The 22,400-nt window shown below is 37.1% G+C and overlaps 1 protein-coding gene across 6 annotated transcripts in view; it reads left to right on the top strand.

The window, feature by feature from the left end:
• rap1gapa (RAP1 GTPase activating protein a) overlaps positions 1 to 22,400 on the top strand; it is a 75,941-nt gene that overhangs the window by 5,627 nt on the left and 47,914 nt on the right. For 5 of the 6 annotated variants that reach the window (XM_084428054.1, XM_084428052.1, XM_084428053.1 and 2 more), the window contains exon 2: positions 5,902 to 5,937. In XM_084428054.1, the coding sequence (XP_084284180.1) occupies positions 5,902 to 5,937 (36 nt within the window). Of the gene's footprint in view, positions 1 to 5,901; positions 5,938 to 19,278; positions 19,438 to 22,400 lie in introns of those variants that run through there. The other variant, XM_084428055.1, reaches the window with a different exon arrangement.

Raw genomic sequence — 22,400 nt, 5'->3', positions numbered from 1 at the left:
TATTGAAATTGTTTGTATCCCAATTTCAAAAGTATTAAGCAACACAACTGTTTTTAACATTAATAATAATAATAAATGTTTCTTGAGGTCCAAATCAGCATATCATAATTATTTCTGAAGGATCATGTGGCACTGATGTAACGATGCTGTAAATTCTGACTTTTTCACTAACAGAAAATAACACTGATTTACTCAAGGTAGGACCAAATTAACATTTCAGTAAAAAAATTTATTAAATTAAATTATACTGTTATTAAATTAATACCATAAGAGTGTGATTCATTCATAGCATTCAAGTGTTTCTGCTTTTTCCATTTAGATTTATTGGCGCAGGCTGATAGGTCCTTAACTCAATCTGTTTGCAATTACGTCATTCTCTATAGGGCACAGCTGATTGGTTCCTGCTGTATCAGTAGCCAATGAGCTTGCTGCTCAATCTTCAAATACTTGGTCAGCATTTGCTGTGGCAGTTGCAGCACGCTTTCAGAAACCCTCCACCTTCCCCAGCTCCACCTGTATAGATCTGCTACGGGTAATTCGTGTATGCTATATTGTAGAGCAGCAGCAGGGCTTACTTGCTCACAGCAGAGTGTTGTGTGTATTGACAGTAGCAAGTCCTGTACTTACTCTAGGGCATCAGCAATAACCAACAGCAGCAGCAAAGCAGATCTATTCCACCAAGACAAAACATATCAACATTGTATCCATTACCATGCCAAACACGCCGAAAGTTGTCATGACAGAAATTGATTTTCCATCCATTCCATCCATCCATTCATAAAGTACACTTTAACACACTTTATTTGTTTTAATAATTTATTTTGTTTCCATTTGTTTTTATTTTCTCATTCCTTTAGAGATGACCCGAACCATAATTGGATTAGGCTTGCGAATTGTGATTTCTAAATTATAAATGACATCCAGCAGGTTCATGTTGTGCTCACTACTCCAGTAGCCCTGAAGTGTTCGAGACATGATTTATGATGCGCCTGCACCATGTTGCTGTACCACAGGGATCATACGATAAGAAGTGATGGTCAACGAGCTTGTGTTAGAGCCAAGTCAGCTTTAATATCAGATTCAGTAAGTCATTTTATCCCGTGTAGCTCCACTAAAATATCCTTTACGGTCTCAAATATTGACAGTCTCCTTTGTATCTCATACTGCACCCCTCAGTCACTCAGAAACTTTTATTGCAGCATTATAAATTTAAGCTAACACAACCTTCTCGTTTCATATTGTGTGCGCCTGCAGAGGTTTGAGGGCAGCAATAGTACATTATTAAATTAATTCAGAAGATTATTCTGACAGAAAGGCCCCCGGCTCTCCATAAGGTTCAGAAAACCCTCAAGTTTATGCTCTGAATCCCAGTGATGAATTATACATCTTTTCTCTTGTTCTGCAGTAGAAAGGAACGCAGAGACTTCCACATTCTAATAAGTCCAGTATGATTATGTATTATTTGTGTTGTTCATGATGTTCTTGCAATTAAAAAGCAATCCATCCAATTAACCTGCAACATTCATTTATTCACGAAGCGCAACATTTATGAGGAAGAAAACTTCCTGACGTTGATAAGATTAAGTTCAGTGTGAACTGTTGAGTCACATTTTCAATTAATTTATAGTCGCAGATATTTCATTTACAATATTTGTGACAGAATTTTCAGTGTCAAAAGATCATTCATATATTCAGGCAATTATTTGGCTTAGTGTGCGTTAATACGTCTGTAAATTTTAGCCTGCTAATGACTCAAATTTATCACGTACACTGTTGAACTGTAATCCTCTGCGGCTATTTTGGCTCAATCGAAGGCTTTGCTTCATAGTTTTACCACACCCAGACTCAATTTCCCCTTTATGGGGATTCTTTGTAACAGGAGGGGAGGTTAACATGAGTCCAAGGATGAAAAATATCAAGTTTTATGATTCTCCTCTGGGCTGCATGATGGGAGTTCTGATATATCCTCATCTTTTTATTGTCATCACTGATTTGTGAACATTTGGCAAGTTCATAAACATTGTAAATCCCATGAATATAGCAAACAATAAAATGTCTAGATCTGTCACATAATTTACACACAGGTTGATGGCACCAGTGTTCCCTGCGGGCTTCAATAGTTTGAATCTCTCGTGGTCTATTGAGTGATGTGCCGTTTATGTGTTTGAGCTATTGGGGCTTTTACTGTTTATTTGCGGATATGAGGCGAAGCTAATTAAACCGGAGTGACTATGAGCGTCCCTGCAGCACAAACGTCAGGACTGACAGTAATTATGCTTTGTAATCTACACACAGGAAGTCTGTCTCCTTTTGTCAGACTGATTATGTGGATTTGTTTGATGTTTGTGGACTGGTCTTATAAATGGATAAAAGCATAAAATAAAAACCCACCAGCAAAAAACAGAACTGTTGAGTTCGTAAGTTCACTGTAACAAAATGAGTGTAATTTTAAAATATTGTAAAAATGCTATAAAATAAAATGTTAATAGGTTAACAGTAAATTCCTGTACTAAATACAGGAACAACTGTAAAAGATCTATCTGGTCATTTCATGTATTTTTTTACAGTAAAATACTGTTAAATGTACAAGTAAAAAAGGCAAATCAAATTTGCTGTGGAAAAACTGTAAACTGATATTCCCAAATCCTGTGTGTGACACTTCACATTTAAAAGTATTTCATTTAAAACAATTATGTTTCTTAATAGTTTATCACATCTTCTGTTGTTTAATGAATGTTATTGCATTATTTTAATGTCAGGTGTGTTACTATGATAGTGTTTTGTGTTTGCGTGAATGACTGCACCTTCTGTATGCTAGTATAACTCAGCTTGTGGAAAGGCTACTTGTGATGAACTTCTAATGGACTTATTATGGTGGTTGTCAGTATATGTTAAAGGTACAAAATTGATTTTAGTAGCAGTGTGTGTTTTTGGATTTACCGGTTTAAATATGTTCCTATTTGTAAATTACAGTTTTATACTGTAAAATGTACTGGTTGTTTTGTAAATATGTTTACATTTTTACTGTATTTTTTTATTTTTTTGTAAAAAAATTTTTTTGTGTTGCTCAAAACCTGGTCAAGAATATTTGCGTACACTTGAAAGAAATTATTATACCTCATAGTATTATACCCAAAAATGAAAACATAAAAATACACATTTAAATAAAATATGTCATTACATTACATCTCAGTCATTACATCTATTTGAATGTATTTGGTTCTTTGTTTCATGACCAATCATCACTCATGTCAAACCTGCATGCCGCCAAATTTGATTTGAGAGTTACTCCAAAACTTTGGGGTCGAAATGAATACTTTTTATTCAGTGAGGACATATTGATCAAAACTGGCAGTAAAGACATTTATAATGTTGTAAAAAATATATATTTCCAATAAATGCTGGTCTTTTGAGCTTTATATTTATCAAAAAGTGTTTTTTATATATGCCTATAGCAGCATGAAAATCATGAGTTTAGCAAATTTTCCATTTAGACCCATACAAGGTTGGAACGACATGAGAGTAATGATCTTTTAACTAGTTTTAGTGAAGTGTGAACCAAAGGCGCATACTTTAGGCTTGGTGCCTGAAGGCAACAGAGCCTTGAGCCAAGGTCTTCACTGTTGGGTCACCTTCAATGGAAAAATGTAGACAGCCTGATGTGTTTCAGTTTGGCTGAGGGTTAATGAACCTACTGAACTGTTATCAGGGTTCATTTTTGTTCCGATAATAAAACTGTGAAACAAAATCTCTCTTTAACTGAGCGATGGATTTTTTATCAGACTTTTCAAATGACTTGGATTAAGGAAGCCATCTTTTGTCTCCCTTTGTAGTACACAAAAAAATATGAAACAAAAAAACAAGCTATGAGTCAGAGTGAAGCTGTAAATGAAATAAAGTAGTGACACTGTTGGTGTGAGGCTCTTTCTTCTTAGCAAAAGGCTGTGCTGTTTTTAAGCCGCCTTGCATCATGAGAACTACGATCTTGTGACTGACTATTATATTCATTATAAATAGAAAAAAGAAAAAAAGATTTGTGGCATATTATAATTTCTAGCATTATCAAGGCAAAATGCTAGTATTTTCAATGCTAGTCAATGCATTATTTACAGTGTTCAAAGACACATTAACAGTATTGCCTGAAATAAAAACGGAAACAATGACCTCCCCTTTTGAAACCACACACTGCCTCCGCTTTGTCAATAGCATCAAACATGTATGGACTTGAGGTGAGGATATACTATAAATAAGCAGGAAATGTAGTTTTGTATTTTACCACTGTACCTCTGTGGAAATGTGTTTGATGTACTTGACTCTGAGTGCCGCTAAAGGGGTCAGCATTTAACATCAGCTGTCTTATTTGAAAAGAGAGGCTGTCAGAGGACAATCAACATCTGTGACATAGATTGTCCTCTTGTGTGAATTTGATAGCAAATTCAAAGTCCATGCTGTCAACAAAATACACACACACAGCAGTGATGCTTTCAGTCCATTTACATTATGTTAGTGCTTTTGTGTCTAAGAGCAACAACCCTGCATCTATTTCTGGCTCCGGGTCAGGAATACCTCAGATGTTAGCTGGTATAGTATGAATCCTGATAGTATGCAGCCTAATCCATGACAGAGAGGTTCTTGGAAAGATGGATTGCCATAAAGCTGGGGACTGTACCGCCTGTCTGCCTGAACGGGGGGATGTACACTTAAAGTAAAACACACTGGAGATGAGAATATCTAAATATCAGCAGGGGAAACACATAGAGAACAACTGAGATGTCTGGAAACAAATATATATATATATATATAGTCCTATATACACACACACACACACACACACACACACACACACACACACACACACACACACACACACACACACACACACACACACACACACACACACACATATTTACTAACATATCGCTTTAGACTTACTGATATAAATATTATAATTAAACTTCAATAAAGAGTGCTTCTTTATTGCACAATGCACATTTCTAAATATTAAGCCTAGTGTGTTTTAATATCACTATTAGTAAGGATAGTAGGATCTCTGTATAATATCAGTCTTTAAATGCAAGATATTTAAAGTGTACCTTAAGTATATTTGTTTCACTTCAGCACAGTCAAATATACACAAGTATATCTTAAGTTGACCTGAGCACTATTTCAGGATAACTAAAGTGCATTAAATACAAAATTAGTTTAGTTTAGTCCAATTTAGCAGACTTTAAGTATACCAATTTAGTGTACCAAAAGTACAATTGCAGGGTATTTATATTAAGTACATAAATATGTAAATGTATTTGTAGTATACTTAGCATAAAATAAATATATTTCAAATATATTTTAGTATATTTATTTTTCACTAGGGTTAGTATATTGCTGTTTTCAGTTTGCTTTCCATGTGTCGAACAGTTAAGCGGTTTTAATGTAATTTGCTTTAAAAAATGTTGCTTTAATGCATGTAAGAAGTGCAGATTTACAGTGTAATTCTAGCGAGTGTTGCATCACAACACCATCTGCTGGTGGCAGGATCATGTCTGAGTCAACATTTTCCCCACACAATGTGCTTTGGCAGATTTTTCATGTAGTATAAGGCAAATTTTCGGATACAGTATAAATACATCATAGGTGATGAATATGCCATTTGGCAATGGTAAAACTTTTTGATTTCTATGGAAAAATTATGATTGTTATATTCCCTTATATTGTTATATTCCCTGTAATATTATATTCCCGCCCCGCCCTTTTATATTCTCACCCTGTTTTTCAACTAAATCCAACAAAAAACATTTTTGATGCCAGGACAGTAGTTGGTATTCAGACCACCAGCTGTACTATGTTGAGAGCACAGGTGCACGAAATTGAGTTTTTAACTAAAATTGTCTTTTGTCCTTTCAGAGTTGACAAGACATTTTCCAGAGCCAGAAGTTTGTGGTAAGTACTGTCTTTTTCATTTAACGTAGCCATAGCCTGTTCAGCCGTTCCAGAAACCACAAGCTTTTATGCTGTTTTGCTCAGGGGTATCAGCCTGGAAACAGTTACAGAGGACAGACAATTTCTGTCTGCTGTAAGTGACTTGGAAGGAAACCATCCAAAGCCCTTTACTGTTATAGCTGCTTTTTCCTTCATAATACCATTTAGATTTCATATGTATTTTATTGCCAATTTAAAGCTGTCTGTTTAAATAACCCCTCTGGTTACTGTTGCAGGGTTGTGCACCATTCAGAATTGAATTTAGAAAAAGCATTTTAAAATTTTATTCAATTCCTGAGTTTGAATTAATTTAATTTAGTGAAACATGATACATAATTGCTTTACAAATTATCATTCAAAGGGATTCTTATAGTTTTTCTTAACATTTTTCAAAGAAATTCAAAAAGTTTGAACATTTGTAGACCTGATGGATGGATGGATGATGGATGGATGGATGGATGGATGGATGATGGATGGATGATGGATGGATGGATGATGGATGGATGGATGGACGGACGGACGGACGATGGATGGATGGATGATGGATGGATGGATGGATGATGGATGGACGGACGATGGATGGATGGATGGATGATGGATGGATGGATGGATGGATGGATGGATGATGGATGATGGATGGATGGATGGACGGACGGACGGACGGACGATGGATGGATGGATGGATGGATGGATGGATGGATGGATGATGGATGGATGGATGATGGATGGACGGACGGACGGACGGACGGACGGACGGACGGACGGACGGACAGACAGACATGATAAATAGATGGATAGACAAACAGATAGACAGAGAGATAGATGAATGAATGAATGGATGGATGGATGATAGATAGATGGATACTATAGGCAGATAGATGTATACATAAACAGATGGATAGATTGATGGATGGGTGGACAGGTGGACAGATGGACAGACGGACGGATGGACAAATAGACGTATAGATGGACAGATTGATTGATTGAGAGATGGATAGAAGGATAGATAAGATAGACAGAAAGAAGGATAGATGATAGATTGCTAGACAGACAGACAAATTGATACAGACGTATAGACAGATAGATACAGTAGATAGAATCTAATTCCAACTGATGAGATAAAAGTCAGTTCTAAAATTCTAACCTGTGTACTGTTGGTTTCTTAAATGTCAAGACATGTTGGGTTGATAGACTCTGCTCAGGGAATGTCACAAAGCTGTACAGAGGGAGGACAGACAGATGAGGTGTTTTTGATGCATGCAGTGGTTTTGGGACGAGAAAGGTCCGGAGCGCAGAGGACATGCTGCAGTCTTGTTGCCACAGCGACAGCAGACAGCTCTGCAGTGTTGGCAGGACAGAGTCGCTGAGGCACACATGCGGCACTCTCACGCCCCTGTCTGTGTGAGTGAGAGCGTGTGCTGGCAGGCCGTGTGTAAAGGTCTGCTCAGGATGCCAGGTGCAGATGGACAGCAGCCTGAAGGTCAGTCCTAACAAACCCATCGGATAAACCAGATTCCCGGCTCCAAAGGCATCCGTCCCTCCACGTGTAACCTCAGGACCGGCCTGCATCAGTCTACGCCTCTCTATCACACAGCTTGCAGGACGAGAGACCTAACGCGTCCATCCTTCCTCACCTTTTTCTTCTGAAGGCACAGAGCAGTTGAGGACAACTTGAGGATAGATCTTCAGACTTATGACTCTGACGTTTGATGGCGATCACATCGTTTAACATCACGCATCAGTGGCTTTGTGATGGGATTTGACAGTCAGTCTGTTGATGGAGCTGCGGTTTGTTTATTAACTTTTTGGAGCTTATGCGAACAGGATGCAAAACGTTCTCTATCATCAGCTAATCTATGAACTTAAGTAAGGCAGAGAACTCACAAGTATAGAAAATGTATCATTAGGTGATATCTTTTTTTAATTCTAACTGTTAATATAGGTGGTAATTCATCAAAAAGATATGCAAATGATACATATTTTGAGTCTATGGATGAGTCTGGGAGGAAGAAGACACTAAAAGGAAGAAGACTCATTAGCTTGTCAGAGCAAGACAGGATCTGACTGTTCTGTGATCCAGAAATAGGTCATAATCCCATCTATAGGCCCTTTGCAAGTGACTGCCTGAGACTTTCTGTAAGGAAGACCGATCTCAATTAGCCTGACAGATCCACAATGCCTTGCTCTCCCTTTCGAATCAGGAGGCCGAAGAAGTTCTGGTGAGTTTGAATTCGGAAGGGTCTTTCAATGGCCGATCTGAATATGAAAAGAATGTAAATTTTTCACCAGCGGTGCAGCGAGTGTTTTGAGCACTCTTGGACGTGGCATACATTAGCATGAATGGATTTAGATTGGTTTGCTTAATGAAGACACCTTGCTTTGCGTCACAAAGCAATCTGTGCGTAGATCCAGCAGGAATGCTTCAATATCCAGCGATGATGCTGCATTAGAGTAATGGTGCTGCCTACTGTGTGTCAATCAAGAGACTTTTATCTGTTGATAAGGCATCTTTATCTCCCTGTCTCTTTCACTTGCACTCTCACATTCAGACTATTTCTCTCTCTTTGTAACATATGAGCAATCTAGGTCACTGTCATTACGTGCATATAACAGCATTAGCTTTAGGTCTTGGGTTAAAGACGGCATGAAATTACCTGAGTAGCATAGTTTTCGTTCCTGTGTTGATGCATTTTGTATTGAAATTAAGTTTATATTATTGAAGACATATTGGAGGCATCCTCTCTTAAAAAAATAGCCAGTTGCCTTGTTTGTCACAGCCATGAACTTTGATACTTGCTAGTTGCTAGTCTGTTGTATGTAGCATTAGGGACATTAGGGCATTAGGCCTGTCTAAAAAGAAAGCTGACCTACTCTGTATATGTCAGAAGAGACTTTTTAGCAAATATTGAGGCATCATTCTTGTTTTAAACTCATTATTTGAGTGCATGTAAACATGGCTGTTGTAGAGAGCATCTGATTGGATGAAAATCTGAGTAGTGCAAAGTGAGTCATCAGTATTTTGGGTTTGTTTTCCCAGAAGAAAAAGAATGAAAATAACAGTGATGTGTGAAGTGTCATTATAAGATGCTTAACACATCACTGTTTTGGTCAATTAGAACTAGAACTATTGCAAATCATTTTCAGTAAATGAAATAAAATATAAAGAGGAAAAAATTACATTTGAAAAACTTGAATGGAAATTTTAAATTGTCTTTGCAACTTAAAACTGAAATTAAAATAAATTAAAGCTAATTAGAATTAGCTTTAGTAGAGAATATAAATAGCACATATGGAAGCTTGTTTCCACCACAGAATAAAAAATAAATAAGGAAATTGTGACTTATTAATCTCACAAATCGGACTTTTTTTCTCTCATTTGCGAGTTTACATCTCGCAATTCTGAGTGATATTGAATTGCGTGATATAAAGTCGCAATTGCAAGTTATAAAGTCAGAATTGCATGACATAAAGTTGCAGTTGCAAGCTATAAAGTCAGAATTGCGTGATATATAGTTGCAAATGCAAGTTATAAACTCACCATTCTGAGAAAAATCGTTTTGAAAAATCTTCAAAAATCTTTTTTTTTTTCTCAGAATTGGAGTTATCTCCAGTCTTAACCAGAATAGGTTATATCTCACAATTCCATCAAGTCAGAATTGCGAGATTTAGACTTGCGATTGTGATATAAAAAGTTTCAATTATCTTTTAAAATGTTTTATTCTTTGGCGGAAACAAGCTTCCATACATAACAAAATGACTTGTTATTAAGATGAAACTGAAAATATAAATGTACTATACTAGTATAATTAGTAATATACTATAAAATAGTATAATAATAGCCTATATAAATAATGCTTAAATAACACTGTAACTTAAAATATAATTACATTGTCATTAAAACATTATTATATACATTATTATAAAGGGATAGATAATATGGGGCGCCGTTTGTAAAGCGGCTCACGCTGAAAATAACGGCAACATTTTGTCACATTTAGCTTCAAACAACATCAAAAATGTATACCAGTTTTTTAAACAGTCACTTTTTAGCACATTTACAACAATATTTGTCAACCTAGAGATATTTTAAATAGTTAAATCTAAATATTAAATGTTACACCTAAATGTTAAATGTTAAATGTTAAATCTAAATGCTCAATCTAAATCTAAATGTTAAATCTAAATCTAAATGTTAAATCTAAATGTTAAATCTAAATCTAAATCTAAATGTTAAATCTAAATCTAAATCTAAATGTTAAATCTAAATGTTAAATCTAAATCTAAATCTAAATGTTGAATCTAAATCCGCATTTTGAATTTGCATATTAGTTAAATATTTAGTTTCACCCGAAACATTTAGATTCAACATTTAGATTTAGATTTAGATTCAACATTTAGATTCAACATTTAGATTTAACATTTAGATTTAACATTTAAATTTAGATTTAGCATTTGGATTTAACATTTAACATTTAGGTGTAACATTTAATATTTAGATTTAACATTTAGATTTAGATTTAGATTTAACATTTAGATTTAATATTTAGATTTAACATTTAGATTTAACATTTAGATTTAGATTTAGCATTTAGATTTAACATTTAACATTTAGGTGTAACATTTAATATTTAGATTGAACTATTTAAAATATCTCTAAGTTGACAAATATTGTTGTAAATGTGCTAAAAAAGTGACCGTCAAAAATTCATACCAGTTTTTTAAACATTCATTGAAGCTAAATGTGACAAAATGTTGCTGTTATTTTCAGTGTGAGCCGCTTTACAAACGGCGCCCCATATAGATAACTCATGTTATATGTCATACAGTTTTTGGAATGAAATGATGTGAGTAAATGATGACAGAATTGACAGAATTTTAGGGTGAAAGATCCCTTTATGTTTGCTGCTGGGTTTGCTAGGATCAAACTCCTTCGAAACCTTCTCTTTCTCCCGCATGTAAATGAATACTCCAGCTGCGTGTTTTGCAACTTTGTACCATATTGTCTTCCCCTTCACAACAGCATCCCGGCCTAATACCAGACCAGCGCTAAATCCGGAAGCACTTAGCGAACAATACGGCTCTCATATTTCAGGCTGCTGGTCCCACACTATATCTTACCCCATCTCAGGTCAGCTAAACCCATTCAAGGTCCAGAGAGACTCACCTCTCTTCCAGTAGTGGAAATGATACATGCGCTGTAGATATTTCCAATTAACTCTTTTATTAATCTCTGAATGACCTGACGGCTATGAGAAGGCGGATGACATTCTGAGGGGATGTTTGAAAGCAATCAAGTGTCTTTCCTGTTGCCCTTTTTTTACTTCCCTAACATCAAAGATACATCCCTGGCTTTGATAAAGTGCAGAAATATATCATGTCAGTATATCATTTTACTCTTCTTTCATCACAAAGTGTAGGTGTCACAGTGAGGAGAGATGGTTTCCTCAGACTTTCCGCTTTTAAGTCGCAGTCAATCTTTTCTATTTCACGTTATATAATTGAGCACATTTGTCTAACCGATGTAGAGCTGAGTTCTGTCTGGCATTATTAAATGAGACAGAGATGTATGAGGACTATTGTACAATAATACAGGGCACACATTGTCCCCCTGTCCCAGACAGCCTTCTGGGAAACAGGTTGTGCGGAATGCTTTTGCTTATATTAATTATTTAGCACTGTGTTGGCAATTTTGGTGTGTTCAAGTCCTCCTGTGTAGTTCGTATTTACAAGTCGAAATTATGTATGTTGTCAGGTGCATTCAGATCACTTTGGTCAAAGCAAGATAGCGGTATACCTTTTCTACAAAACATAAATTAACTCTTCTTCTACTTCTAATACAAAATGTTCATCAGGTGTTGTCACCAGATGAAGACAGAGGAAGGCGAAGGTACACAGGATCCAATACGAAGTGATTGTAATTAAACAATAAACACAGGAACAGAGAGAAGGTTTAACAGTGCGTGTGTGAAACAGGGGTAGACACACACAACATGCAAACATCGACTGACAACTGAAACCGAGCAACTTAAATACACAGTGATGAGATGATAACGAACAGGTGTGATGATCTAATGAGTGTCCATGACAACTGTTGCCTGGCTGGGCTTAAAATAACAAACCAAAAGTCCATGAAAACAGAAACTACGAACAAACAAAACTTTATAAGTGTGATTTTTGCTATAATTAAATTTATGAAGATGCTGCAAACTGAATTTTTATATATTCTATCGTAAATGTACAGTACTATCCTATTTTGTACATGCAACTTAGCTAATTTGATTGTAAACAACAAAAAAAAACATAAATTTTAACAAATGTATTATCAATACAGACACTTTATCCATTAAGTCTTTGAAATGCAATGTAAGTCGCTTTGGATAAAAGTGTCTGCCAAATGCATAAATGTAAATGTAAATAAGTCTCGGAGAAGCAGAATGTTCTTAAATACTTTTTTTCTGTAGTGACGCTCCTGAGATGTTTGACACTTTTTCTCACTCAGACTCTGTGTGCTGCCACGATAGTTTTAGAGCAAGGAAGTGGGCTTTGTTCAAGTTTAGGACTATATTTGTTTAGTTTTTCACTGTTTGCATGCAGATGAACAGCGTACTGGTGAGTCTGAATGATCTCTTACACTCCATTATCTGTGTATGTATTTATGTGAATCTATTGGCTAGAGTTTCAAGGAGAAGGGAGGAGAGAGCTGTCAAACTTAATCAGCCCAGACTGTCTCTGTGTGTCTCTTACATGCAACTGTCTGACTAAATATAGCAGCAATGTGACAAGCTAGTCCTTGATTCGCTGAGACAACATTTATAAATGGAAACCCATCGAAATCACACGGTGCACAAAACGTGTATTAAAAACAACCTGACGCTTCCATGGCAGGTCAAGATATGCAGAAATATGCACTCTTCAGGTGTATTAAAAAGCTTTTTTGGTGATGAATACACCTTGATAATACCTTGAAGTCCTACAGTATCTTTTTATTAATCACATATTCCGGTTAGGCAATTGTAAACATGCATATCTGCATGTTTAATCCATATCTCTGTTATGCATAATGAGAATCTGTGTATAATGACTGTTATCAGAATGTTAGAGAGGTTCTTAAACAAAGAGAAGATAAGTCATCACTCTTCCTTTTGTGGCATAGTTGACGATTTTGTAAGTAGCAAGGGAGCTTTAGAGTTACGCAGTAAAAGACAGGGACACATGAATGCTCACACGTGTCATCAAAATGTGATTGTGCGCAATATTGTCACAGTTTGAGAAGATACATTGACTCACAATTTTGGGTCACAGTTATTTCATTGGAAAAAAAGGAATGTCATTTCAATTTATGGGGAGCATTAGCGAAGACCCACAGTCAGCATTTCTCCAAACTCAACATTTGTACAGGCAATAACACCAATAGAAAGCTTTTTGCTCTACTTCCACTAGATACGGTTTCCTATTATCCCTTAAGATTGTAAAAAGAATTTGCAAAGCAGTTCATTTCTAGAGAAGATGAAGATATATATATAAACAAATATCCACTCTTTTTTGCTTTTTCAGCTCACACTGAGATCTCTACAGAGAAATATATAAAGTTATGTGAAATGATGATGGCCTGGGCCTGGGGGAAAGCAGCTAGTTTATTGGTGTAGACACCAGCACACATAAAAAAATATCAGACCCAAGCATGCTGTGATGTACAAGTTCCTCCTCCTCAAACTGAAGATGCCCATTTGGGTTAATTCCATCAAAATACCTTCAGGGCCAGTCTCACCATGGGGTATTCTGATGGCAGAGACATGGGAAGATGAGAGGCATGTCAGATTGATGTGCCACGCATCAAAGCTCAGTCCAAGCTCACTTCTGGAGGTTCACTCATCTGACCCATTACAGACTCAGCAGGCAGGCAGCTAGTGGAGGGAATTATCTGTACCCACAGAAACAGCAGTTGTGTGGTCATGTTTAGACCACTGAGATGTGAAATTCGGATGGTGTCATGATTAATATAAATATGCCAAATTGCATATAAAATGTATAATCATTTTATTATATTATATCTATGGCATGTTCACACAAGTGATCAGGGCCCTTGAGGATCTTTCTGGCGTTTTTCAGATTCAGTAGAAAGGTCACTTTAGTGTCGAAAGTTATTGTCACTATGGCTTTTATTGTCTACCGCCTGTGAACTGTTAGTGTCTTAAGGACTGTTCCACAAGTGCACGTGTAATAATTGTTTATGGTTCACTGAACAAGCATGAAAAACTACTCAGATCCCCAGGATGCTTCTAGCCTTAGCAGGTTGAGGAGTGCAAATGTTAGTAGGCTTAATATCAGAACAGCAACCAGTGTAAGATTTAGATGCCTTTCTTACTGCCATCCTCTGGGGCCTTTCTTACATTTTCTGCTGTTACAGGACCGTCTGCAGTAACCTGATAGGTTTATACTTTTTCTGGTTTTCTTTTCAATAGTTCCACATAAGAGCAGATTTAATCCAGAAAGTTTGGATAAAAAAAAAATTCAGAATTTAAATCTCTGAATGAGTTGCATAATGTATTTCAAACAGTTGCTGTCAACACGAAGGAATTAGGAGTTAATTTCAGATGCTGCTGCTTGAGTTTTTGCAGGGCCAGATGGAGGCAGGTGATGTACAACCATTCCCCATCTGTGTCCTCCTGGAGTGGGTCATTTGGGTTCTCTTCCGCTGAGCCAGAGAGAGAACGAGAGACTTTAATTGCTGTAAATGGTGGTTTGGATACATGCTTCATGAGACATCTCTCTCTCTCTCTCTCTCTCTCTCTGGCTGAGAGAAGCACTGAGTCATGGTGCATGCTCTGGACTTCACATCCTCTTTTTGCAAAAAACAAAGATATTAATAACTTTGTTCAGTAGTGACAGTGGACTGTTTAGTCGTTATGTGAATGGTTTAGCCCAGTGCCTCTCAAATGGTGGTTCATCAGGGAAAACAATGCATAATGGAAGACAAAGAGTGTAATATAATTATGCACAGTTAGGATATGCTTAACTCTATGGTATTTTGGAGCAAATGAATCTGTCACATGAACATTTGTATATGTAATATATATAATTTTGCTACTTCGTTTTCCACTTGATGTCCATATGATTTCTTGGACCTGAAGCAAAACCACTTGAGAAAAATCCTATCTTGCCTCATTTGCGTGAATTATCATAAAGCAGTACAGGAGATTGATTAGATCAAATGGAAAAGGTGAAAGACAGACTGTCTTTTTATTTATTTATTTGTCATGCAGTGAATCCCAAAATTGTCTTTCTGTGGATGTTCCCTAGTAGATTGGAGTTTAATAGATTTGATTGATGTATGCATGTTGCTTTAGGGAGGGATTAACAACAAACAGGAGGATGATATGTAGGCTTACTAGTCACTTTAAGGGAAATCAATGTTTACCGATAATGAAGTGCATGCGCTGACTGCACCTGCTCGCTTGGAGGATGGGAGTCCATATAAACATGTGTCGTCTTCCCAAAGGGTGTTTCCATGTCAATGGGACCTTCAAGTCCTGTGTGTTTATAGCGGTCGTTTCCTGATCACACAGCATCAGGCCTTCACGAGTTACATCATTCTGCCCCTGAGAGGATGAAAACATGTCACTGCGTCATGTGGTGCACTTGTCATCCAGCCCCTCTATCACCATACATTACTAGACCACAGTGGGAGATGCGATAGTATGATTATATTACAGCTAAAAATAAAAGCCCATCATCGGACTTATCCAACAACCGGATCATGCAAATTGTATAGAGGTGAGATGTGGAGATGTTTTTTTAAAGTGCACCGCCCACATATGAGATGAGGTCAGTGGCAGCAGTTGTGATCCTGTTGTGTAAATGTTTTGAACATGACTCAATTTTACTCCGATGGAGCTAGTGCTAATCTGAGTAATGTTTTCTTCACAAATGCATAAGGGAACTGGGGAGGGAGGAGGGAGCGAGAGAGAGCAATGGGGGTCTGCTGAGGTTATGCAGCATGAATTTTTCTTAAAATACATGCAGATGAGTTTTGTGGCTGAGGTTATGTGATATTTGGTCTGGGCTTTTTTGTGTTTTGTTTTGTTCTTGTAATTTCGAAAAAACTGTGACAAAATCTATGTCAGAAAGATAAGTAATTTTACCTTGGTGACAATCTGCAAAATTTGCAACAACAACAGTGTTTAAAGGTGAACTAAGTAACTTTTTTACCTTAACTGAACAGCTTCGGAGTCATTGGAATGGTTATAATACTTATTTCGCGTTGAATGGTGGTCGTTTCGCACCCCCCTGGTGCCCGTGAGCGGAAAATACGCACTTGCAACTTTGGGGCGGCGGGCCACCGGCCGCCGCGTCAGGAGGTATCGCGTGATATCAGGTCTCGCGATGTAAACAACTGCTTTACGGCCAAAAGAAATCTGCTAAAATGCTGTCATTATTGCGCTCCCTCACGCTGTCCGAACCCGAATGAAGAAGACGTTTTAAAGAATGTCCCATCGGCTTTGATGTCGTTGATCTACTAGCCTCTGGTGTCTGAGAATCACCAACGAGTTTTTACAACAGTGTTGTCAAATATCTATTCCGAAGCTGTGGGGGGAGCTCTAGAGAGAAACCTGCGAGCAAAAAGCGAGAATACAGCGAAGAAATCCCGAAGCTACTGAGTGCTGCTTTAATCAAAGAAACCCAAATCTTTAAGTTTGCAAGGCATAAAAAACATGACAACTCTCTGAGTGTTTGGCATGGTAATGGATACAATGTTGATATGTTTTGTCTTGGTGGAATAGATCTGCTTTGCTGCTGCTGTTGGTTATTGCTGATGCCGCAGAGTAAGTACAGGACTTGCTGCTGTCAGTACATGCACAACACACTGCTGTGAGCAAGTTAGACCTGCTGCTGCTCTACAATATAGCATACATGAATTACCCGTAGCAGATCTATACAGGTGGAGCTGGGGAAGGTGGAGGGTTTCTGAAAGCGTGCTGCAACTGCTACAGCAAATGCTGACCAAGTATTTGAAGATTGAGCAGCAAGCTCATTGGCTACTGATACAGCAGGAACCAATCAGCTGTGCCCTATAGAGAATGACGTGATTGTAAACAGATTGAGTTAAGGACCTATTAGCCTGCACCATCTAGAGTTTTCATGACAGGACTTTGTATGTCTATAATCAATAAATGTACGGCAAAGTAACAGTGCAGCGCAAATGACTTTTTCTCACTTGGTTTTTGTATGTCGAATGAAAGAAAGAGTGGAATATGGTGAACTCCTTTGAGATTTCCCCCCACCCCCCTGTGCTTAAGTTTGGGTTGTCACATTATTATTCATATATTCTAAGACATTTTGGATTATCATTTGAATAGATTAATATTCTTGGAGTATGCAGGCATGGACTCCTGGAGGAAGAGTCTAAGCCTTTAGTCAGAACGGCACAATGTATTAGTAATGCTGCTGTCAGAGATTGCCACTTCATTCAAAAGCATATAAAAGCTCACCTACACAAATCCAAGTATTGGTTTGAGATCTTGTGGTCTGTGTGATTCAGTTTACAATTTTTATGTGCCAAATATATTTTTAGTCTGAGTCATTCTGCTTTTGTTGTTTTGTCTTTGTCTCCCTAAAGACAGATACGGAGTCAGGAACCGAATCTATTTTATGACAGAAAAACAGCTTTTTCTCTGAGGCTGTTGTCTAAACTCACTAACCGATCTCTGTTTTAACATCATTTTTGTGCTGCTCTCCACCTCTCAGAGGACAGATGGAGATGCTGCAACACCTGGAAGGCTCAACGGCCTCCATTAGAAGTGGTTTAAGTTATCAGGGAGAGTAAGAGATCAGGTATGAGCTGCATGACAGCTTCTGGGCAGTCTGAAAGACTCCGTGTGAGATGACAATTTTATATATATATATTTTCCCTCCTTTTTTTTTTTTGATGGACTTTGATTTTGACATAAGTTGTGTTGTCTTTTTATCTGCCATCTTCAACATTCTAATAACATTCTAATAATAAATATGCCATCTTCATATTTTCTATCTTCAAATTCTAATAGCAACCCTTTTTTCAGTTTAACGTGATCTTCTTTATTCTCTGAATGAGTTGCACATGAGCCATGTGTTTTTTCTGATTTTCAAGTCCTGCAGATTATGCTCACTAATCCTGTGTTATCTCTTTGAGTTATGCTGTGGACAGCAGTATTTTGCTGTCATATGTGTTGTCTTTACAGACATCTGATACAGTAAGGTGCTGTCTGTATGTTTACCTTGGCTTATTTGACTGGTTGTGTGTTTTTAGAAGCATCTTAAAGAAATGGCACTCAAAATGGGCATTCTGCCTCCAAATTGGTAAGTTATTATACATTTGTATGACTTTCTTTCTTCTGTGGATTCAAGCATCTTGAATGGTATATTCAAATCGATCTTTGTGGATTCATGTCCGATTTTAAATAAAGCCTTTTTTTTTGTCAAATATGATTTATTAAAGACAAATCATCCTTTCAAGGTAGATCTTTTCATTGAATTGGTTGATCTAGCTCAGAATTTAAATACAGTGCAGGAATCATTTAGACCACTTTTAATATATAGTTATTTTAAATTGTGATAATGTCACAATATTACTGTTTTTACTGTATTTTTTATTATGAGCACAAGAGACTTTTTTCCAAAAAATAATAAACGTCTTGTATAACCTTAGATTCATAAATTACCTTACCCAAATGTACATTATTATTATTTCGTAAAAAATCATACAGGTTTAAAATGGCACACAAAGGTTTCATTTTTAATTGTTCCATCTATGGACGATGTTTGCTGTCACCCCTCTAGTGTGACAAGCCGGGATGCTGTTTCAAGATAATACTTCCTTTATTAAATTCCCATATTGTGTTTGTAAGAAAATTACCACACTGTCTCCATAGATTCCCACTCATTCATCTAATCCACTTCTTTTACATTAAGAGCTTTGAATTGATCCTTAACTTAAGAGAAACAAGCTCTTGAATATATAAAACCTCCCTGGAGGCTCAAGAGAGGATGTCAGGAACAAACAAAGAGCGATTTGTCTAAAAAAGCATGTTACGGTAGGATTACAGTTTTTAAAAATGAAATATAGGACATATTTTGTTAGTGAATTCGTTGCCTGAGCAACAGTATGTGATGGGGAGTTTGTGTGTGTTTAATTAAGGCAAAGCACGATGAATGCAAATTGCAGCCCCATCAGACAGCTCAGATGGACAGCCCTCAGTGTGTGAGTGAGCGGGGGAGGGGACGGGTGCGTAAGAGCGCGAACGGGGAGGGTGAGAGACACATAAAGAAAGAAGAGAGAGGAAAAGAGCATTAGAGTAAGAGCAAGAGAGCGATACAGACAGCAAATGAAGTGATAGTGGGAGGATCAATGCTTCTAGCAGGTGTGTGGCTGACTTGAGAAGCTCACCGCCAGACGGGAGAGGAGATCCTACATCCATCCACGCAGTGAGTAATCGCACTGTATCTGTGTACAGGAATATCAAGCATGACAGTTGTACGGGGTTTGGTATTTATGGCATTTGCCATACTGGTTAGGAGATTGGCGGGACGGCCAAAGCAGTTGGCAGGTGTGCGGCTCATAAACTGTGTCATGTACAATATGCTTTTAGAGACGAGCAGATTGCCAGAGCCTTTATTAACTCATATAGAGATATGTTGGGAGATTTTCAATGCAGTAGAGAGACAGCATTTGCGAGCAGTAACTGACGTTCGTTCACGGATCATCGTTTACAATTAACTTCTTAACGGGTGACCTACCAACATCTTTTGTCATGTTCCAAGCTTCAGTGCTGCTCGTGGAAACCAGTAATTGACTTGTGAGCTTTTAGTGCTTTGTAGTTCTCTCCAGTGTCACATCTGAGACCATAGTTCATATTTCATTATAGTTCTTCCTCCTTGTTTTATCCTGCATCTACTGTGGTTACGCAAACTCGCAGAAGACAGAGGTGAGATGGTAATGAAACGTTGCTGCGTGGTAGGAGAACCTCAGGAGTTAATGGTTTATGTAATTTCACATGTAACTGCATTCCTCTTATCGGCAGACTTTAAATATCTGATTTACTCTCAATCAAACTTCGCTCAGTTAACCGAGAGGAAGGCAGGGGGAGAGGGTGGGGGTGATAGAAAGAGGTCTGGTTTCAATTTTTAGATATTAGCAGCTGAGAGGAGAAATATTTCATGTCTTCATCAATTGGACAATTAGTATGCTCAGATGCTGGTGAATTAATCACAAATGAGAGATTAAGAGGTGAGTATTGTCAGTTTGTCTGCCTGCTAATGTTAACTTCATGATGCACTTCTGTAATAGTAATGCACCACTATTCAAATTTGGGATGATGCCATTAACCATGATTTTATCAAATTATTATTTTTAATTACAAATAATTATAAAAAATAATGATCATGATAAGTCTATATTAAAATGTGATACTGTTTTGTCTAAATACAATAAAAACACTCAATTCTAAAGTGATTTTTTTTTAAAGTACAAGGCATCAACATTTTAATGTACAGTAAGAAAAATTATATTCTTTTTGAGATTTTCCATTACATTTTATAGATTATATTTAACTGTTACATTTTTTGTGTTTTTAAAAATTTACTTTAAGTGAGCATTAATGGTGGAAAAGGTCATCTAAATGAGAAAATATGGCAAATGACTTGCACAATTGAATACCCAAAATCATATACAAATGTATCAGTTATGAATACCGATCAATTAAAGGATGTGTGCTATTAGCTGATAACTGATATATCCATATATTGTGCATCCCTATTCTTTAAACATCATGACATCATGACAAAAAGATTGAGACGTTTTACTGGAAAATCTGGCTGTATTTTTATGAGGTAAACTTTATTACACTAAACTGCCTCAAGAAATAATAATTTAATTAGTACAATAATTTAATTGAACTAATATAATAGTAATTGTTTTCCATGATGCATGATGTTTTTAATGTCAAAACGGGCTGCTTTTGAGCATTAAATAACGATTGATATAATGTTATGTATAATTTCATGGCTGTACTCCAGTAGTGTAGATTCACAGGGCTGTGATGCCGGCAGACTTCAGCAAGGATTTTGTCTGTTCAGTACATGGTATTGGTTTCTGGGCTGCTCAGCTGTAGGGAGTGAAATAATGATCCCGGTTGTGAATGCAGAGCGAGAGCGTTCCCTCAGCAGTCCGGTGGGAATTTCTTGCCTGTGCAGGAAGAGAATTAGTACACTTGAATTCAAATTACTCTGTACTGTAATAAACCAACCAGATCTATGTGTCAGTTTAACAGTACAGTAAGTTACCGCTACATTATATCAATTCACCACCACATATTGAGCCTTTAATAATCAATTTTAAAGCTAAAGTGGGATATGCAGTTCCAAGATCCATTCGTTGAAGTTAATTTAAAGGATGGGCAGTAAATGGAAATTGGTCTAATAGAGCATATCAGCAAATGGACAAGCTGTGCGAGGATGTTGGCTGCTTGGAGAGATTTTATTTGATCATTTATCGTTTTGGCGCTGACCACAGTGGTTCATTTAAGGTCTGTGTTCCAGCACTGCAGATCACTCCATTACATCACATCCATTATCCACTGCAAAAATCCACGCTACCTAGACATCTATGGATGAGTTAAAGGCAAAAGTTCACTTAAACTCCCATAAGTGAGTTATGGTGCAGTCTGGAGGTTAATTTAAAACAAACCTCAAATGATGGTTTGCGGTAAATGGCCATATTTTAAAAATCGAATTTACCTATAAAGTAGCTGTCTGGTTTTGATGGATGGCGGAAAGAATATGCAAGCAATGGGGCGGCTGCTGCCGTAGAGCTCAGACTCTCCTTTTGACTTTCTCTTACAAACTAGAGAGATATCAGAGGTGCACATTTGAAATAGTTCTCAACTTTATTAACACTATTACAACCCCTCCTTGATGTCAAAAAGAAGGATTTTCCCAGATATGGATCTTCAGATAAGTCTTTTTGCCTGAATATGGTACAAGCACCACACAGGTCCTGAGAATGAATTTCAGTCAAGAGCTGCACCACCTTTTTACCAGATGTTAAATGCACAGAAACACTGCTGCACTGTATTTAAATAGAAATTATGTACATTTTCAGTGTTTGTGTTCAGATCAGACTCACAGATTCCACCTTATTCGCAAAACACAGCACTATTTGCTTGGAACATTTTATTCTGAATGCAGATTGCATTCAGTACTAATTTTATGGGCACATTTGCTCAGTTACATGATTTGCATAATTCCCTTATACTTGTACCAGGTATGTGTTAGCGTACAATTCCATTTAATTGTACTGAAGATTTAATAGTTTTCGATTTCCTGAATTACCATGGAGGATATGTGTTGCAGCAATGGGCGTTATCTTGTTGTACTTTCTGGTGGATTGT

The sequence above is a fragment of the Rutilus rutilus genome, assembly GCF_951802725.1.
Source record: "Rutilus rutilus genome assembly, chromosome: 13".
Lineage (NCBI taxonomy): Eukaryota > Metazoa > Chordata > Actinopteri > Cypriniformes > Leuciscidae > Rutilus > Rutilus rutilus.
The sequence above is the reverse complement of the archived record's forward strand: the minus strand, read 5'-3'. Positions and strand labels throughout refer to the sequence as shown.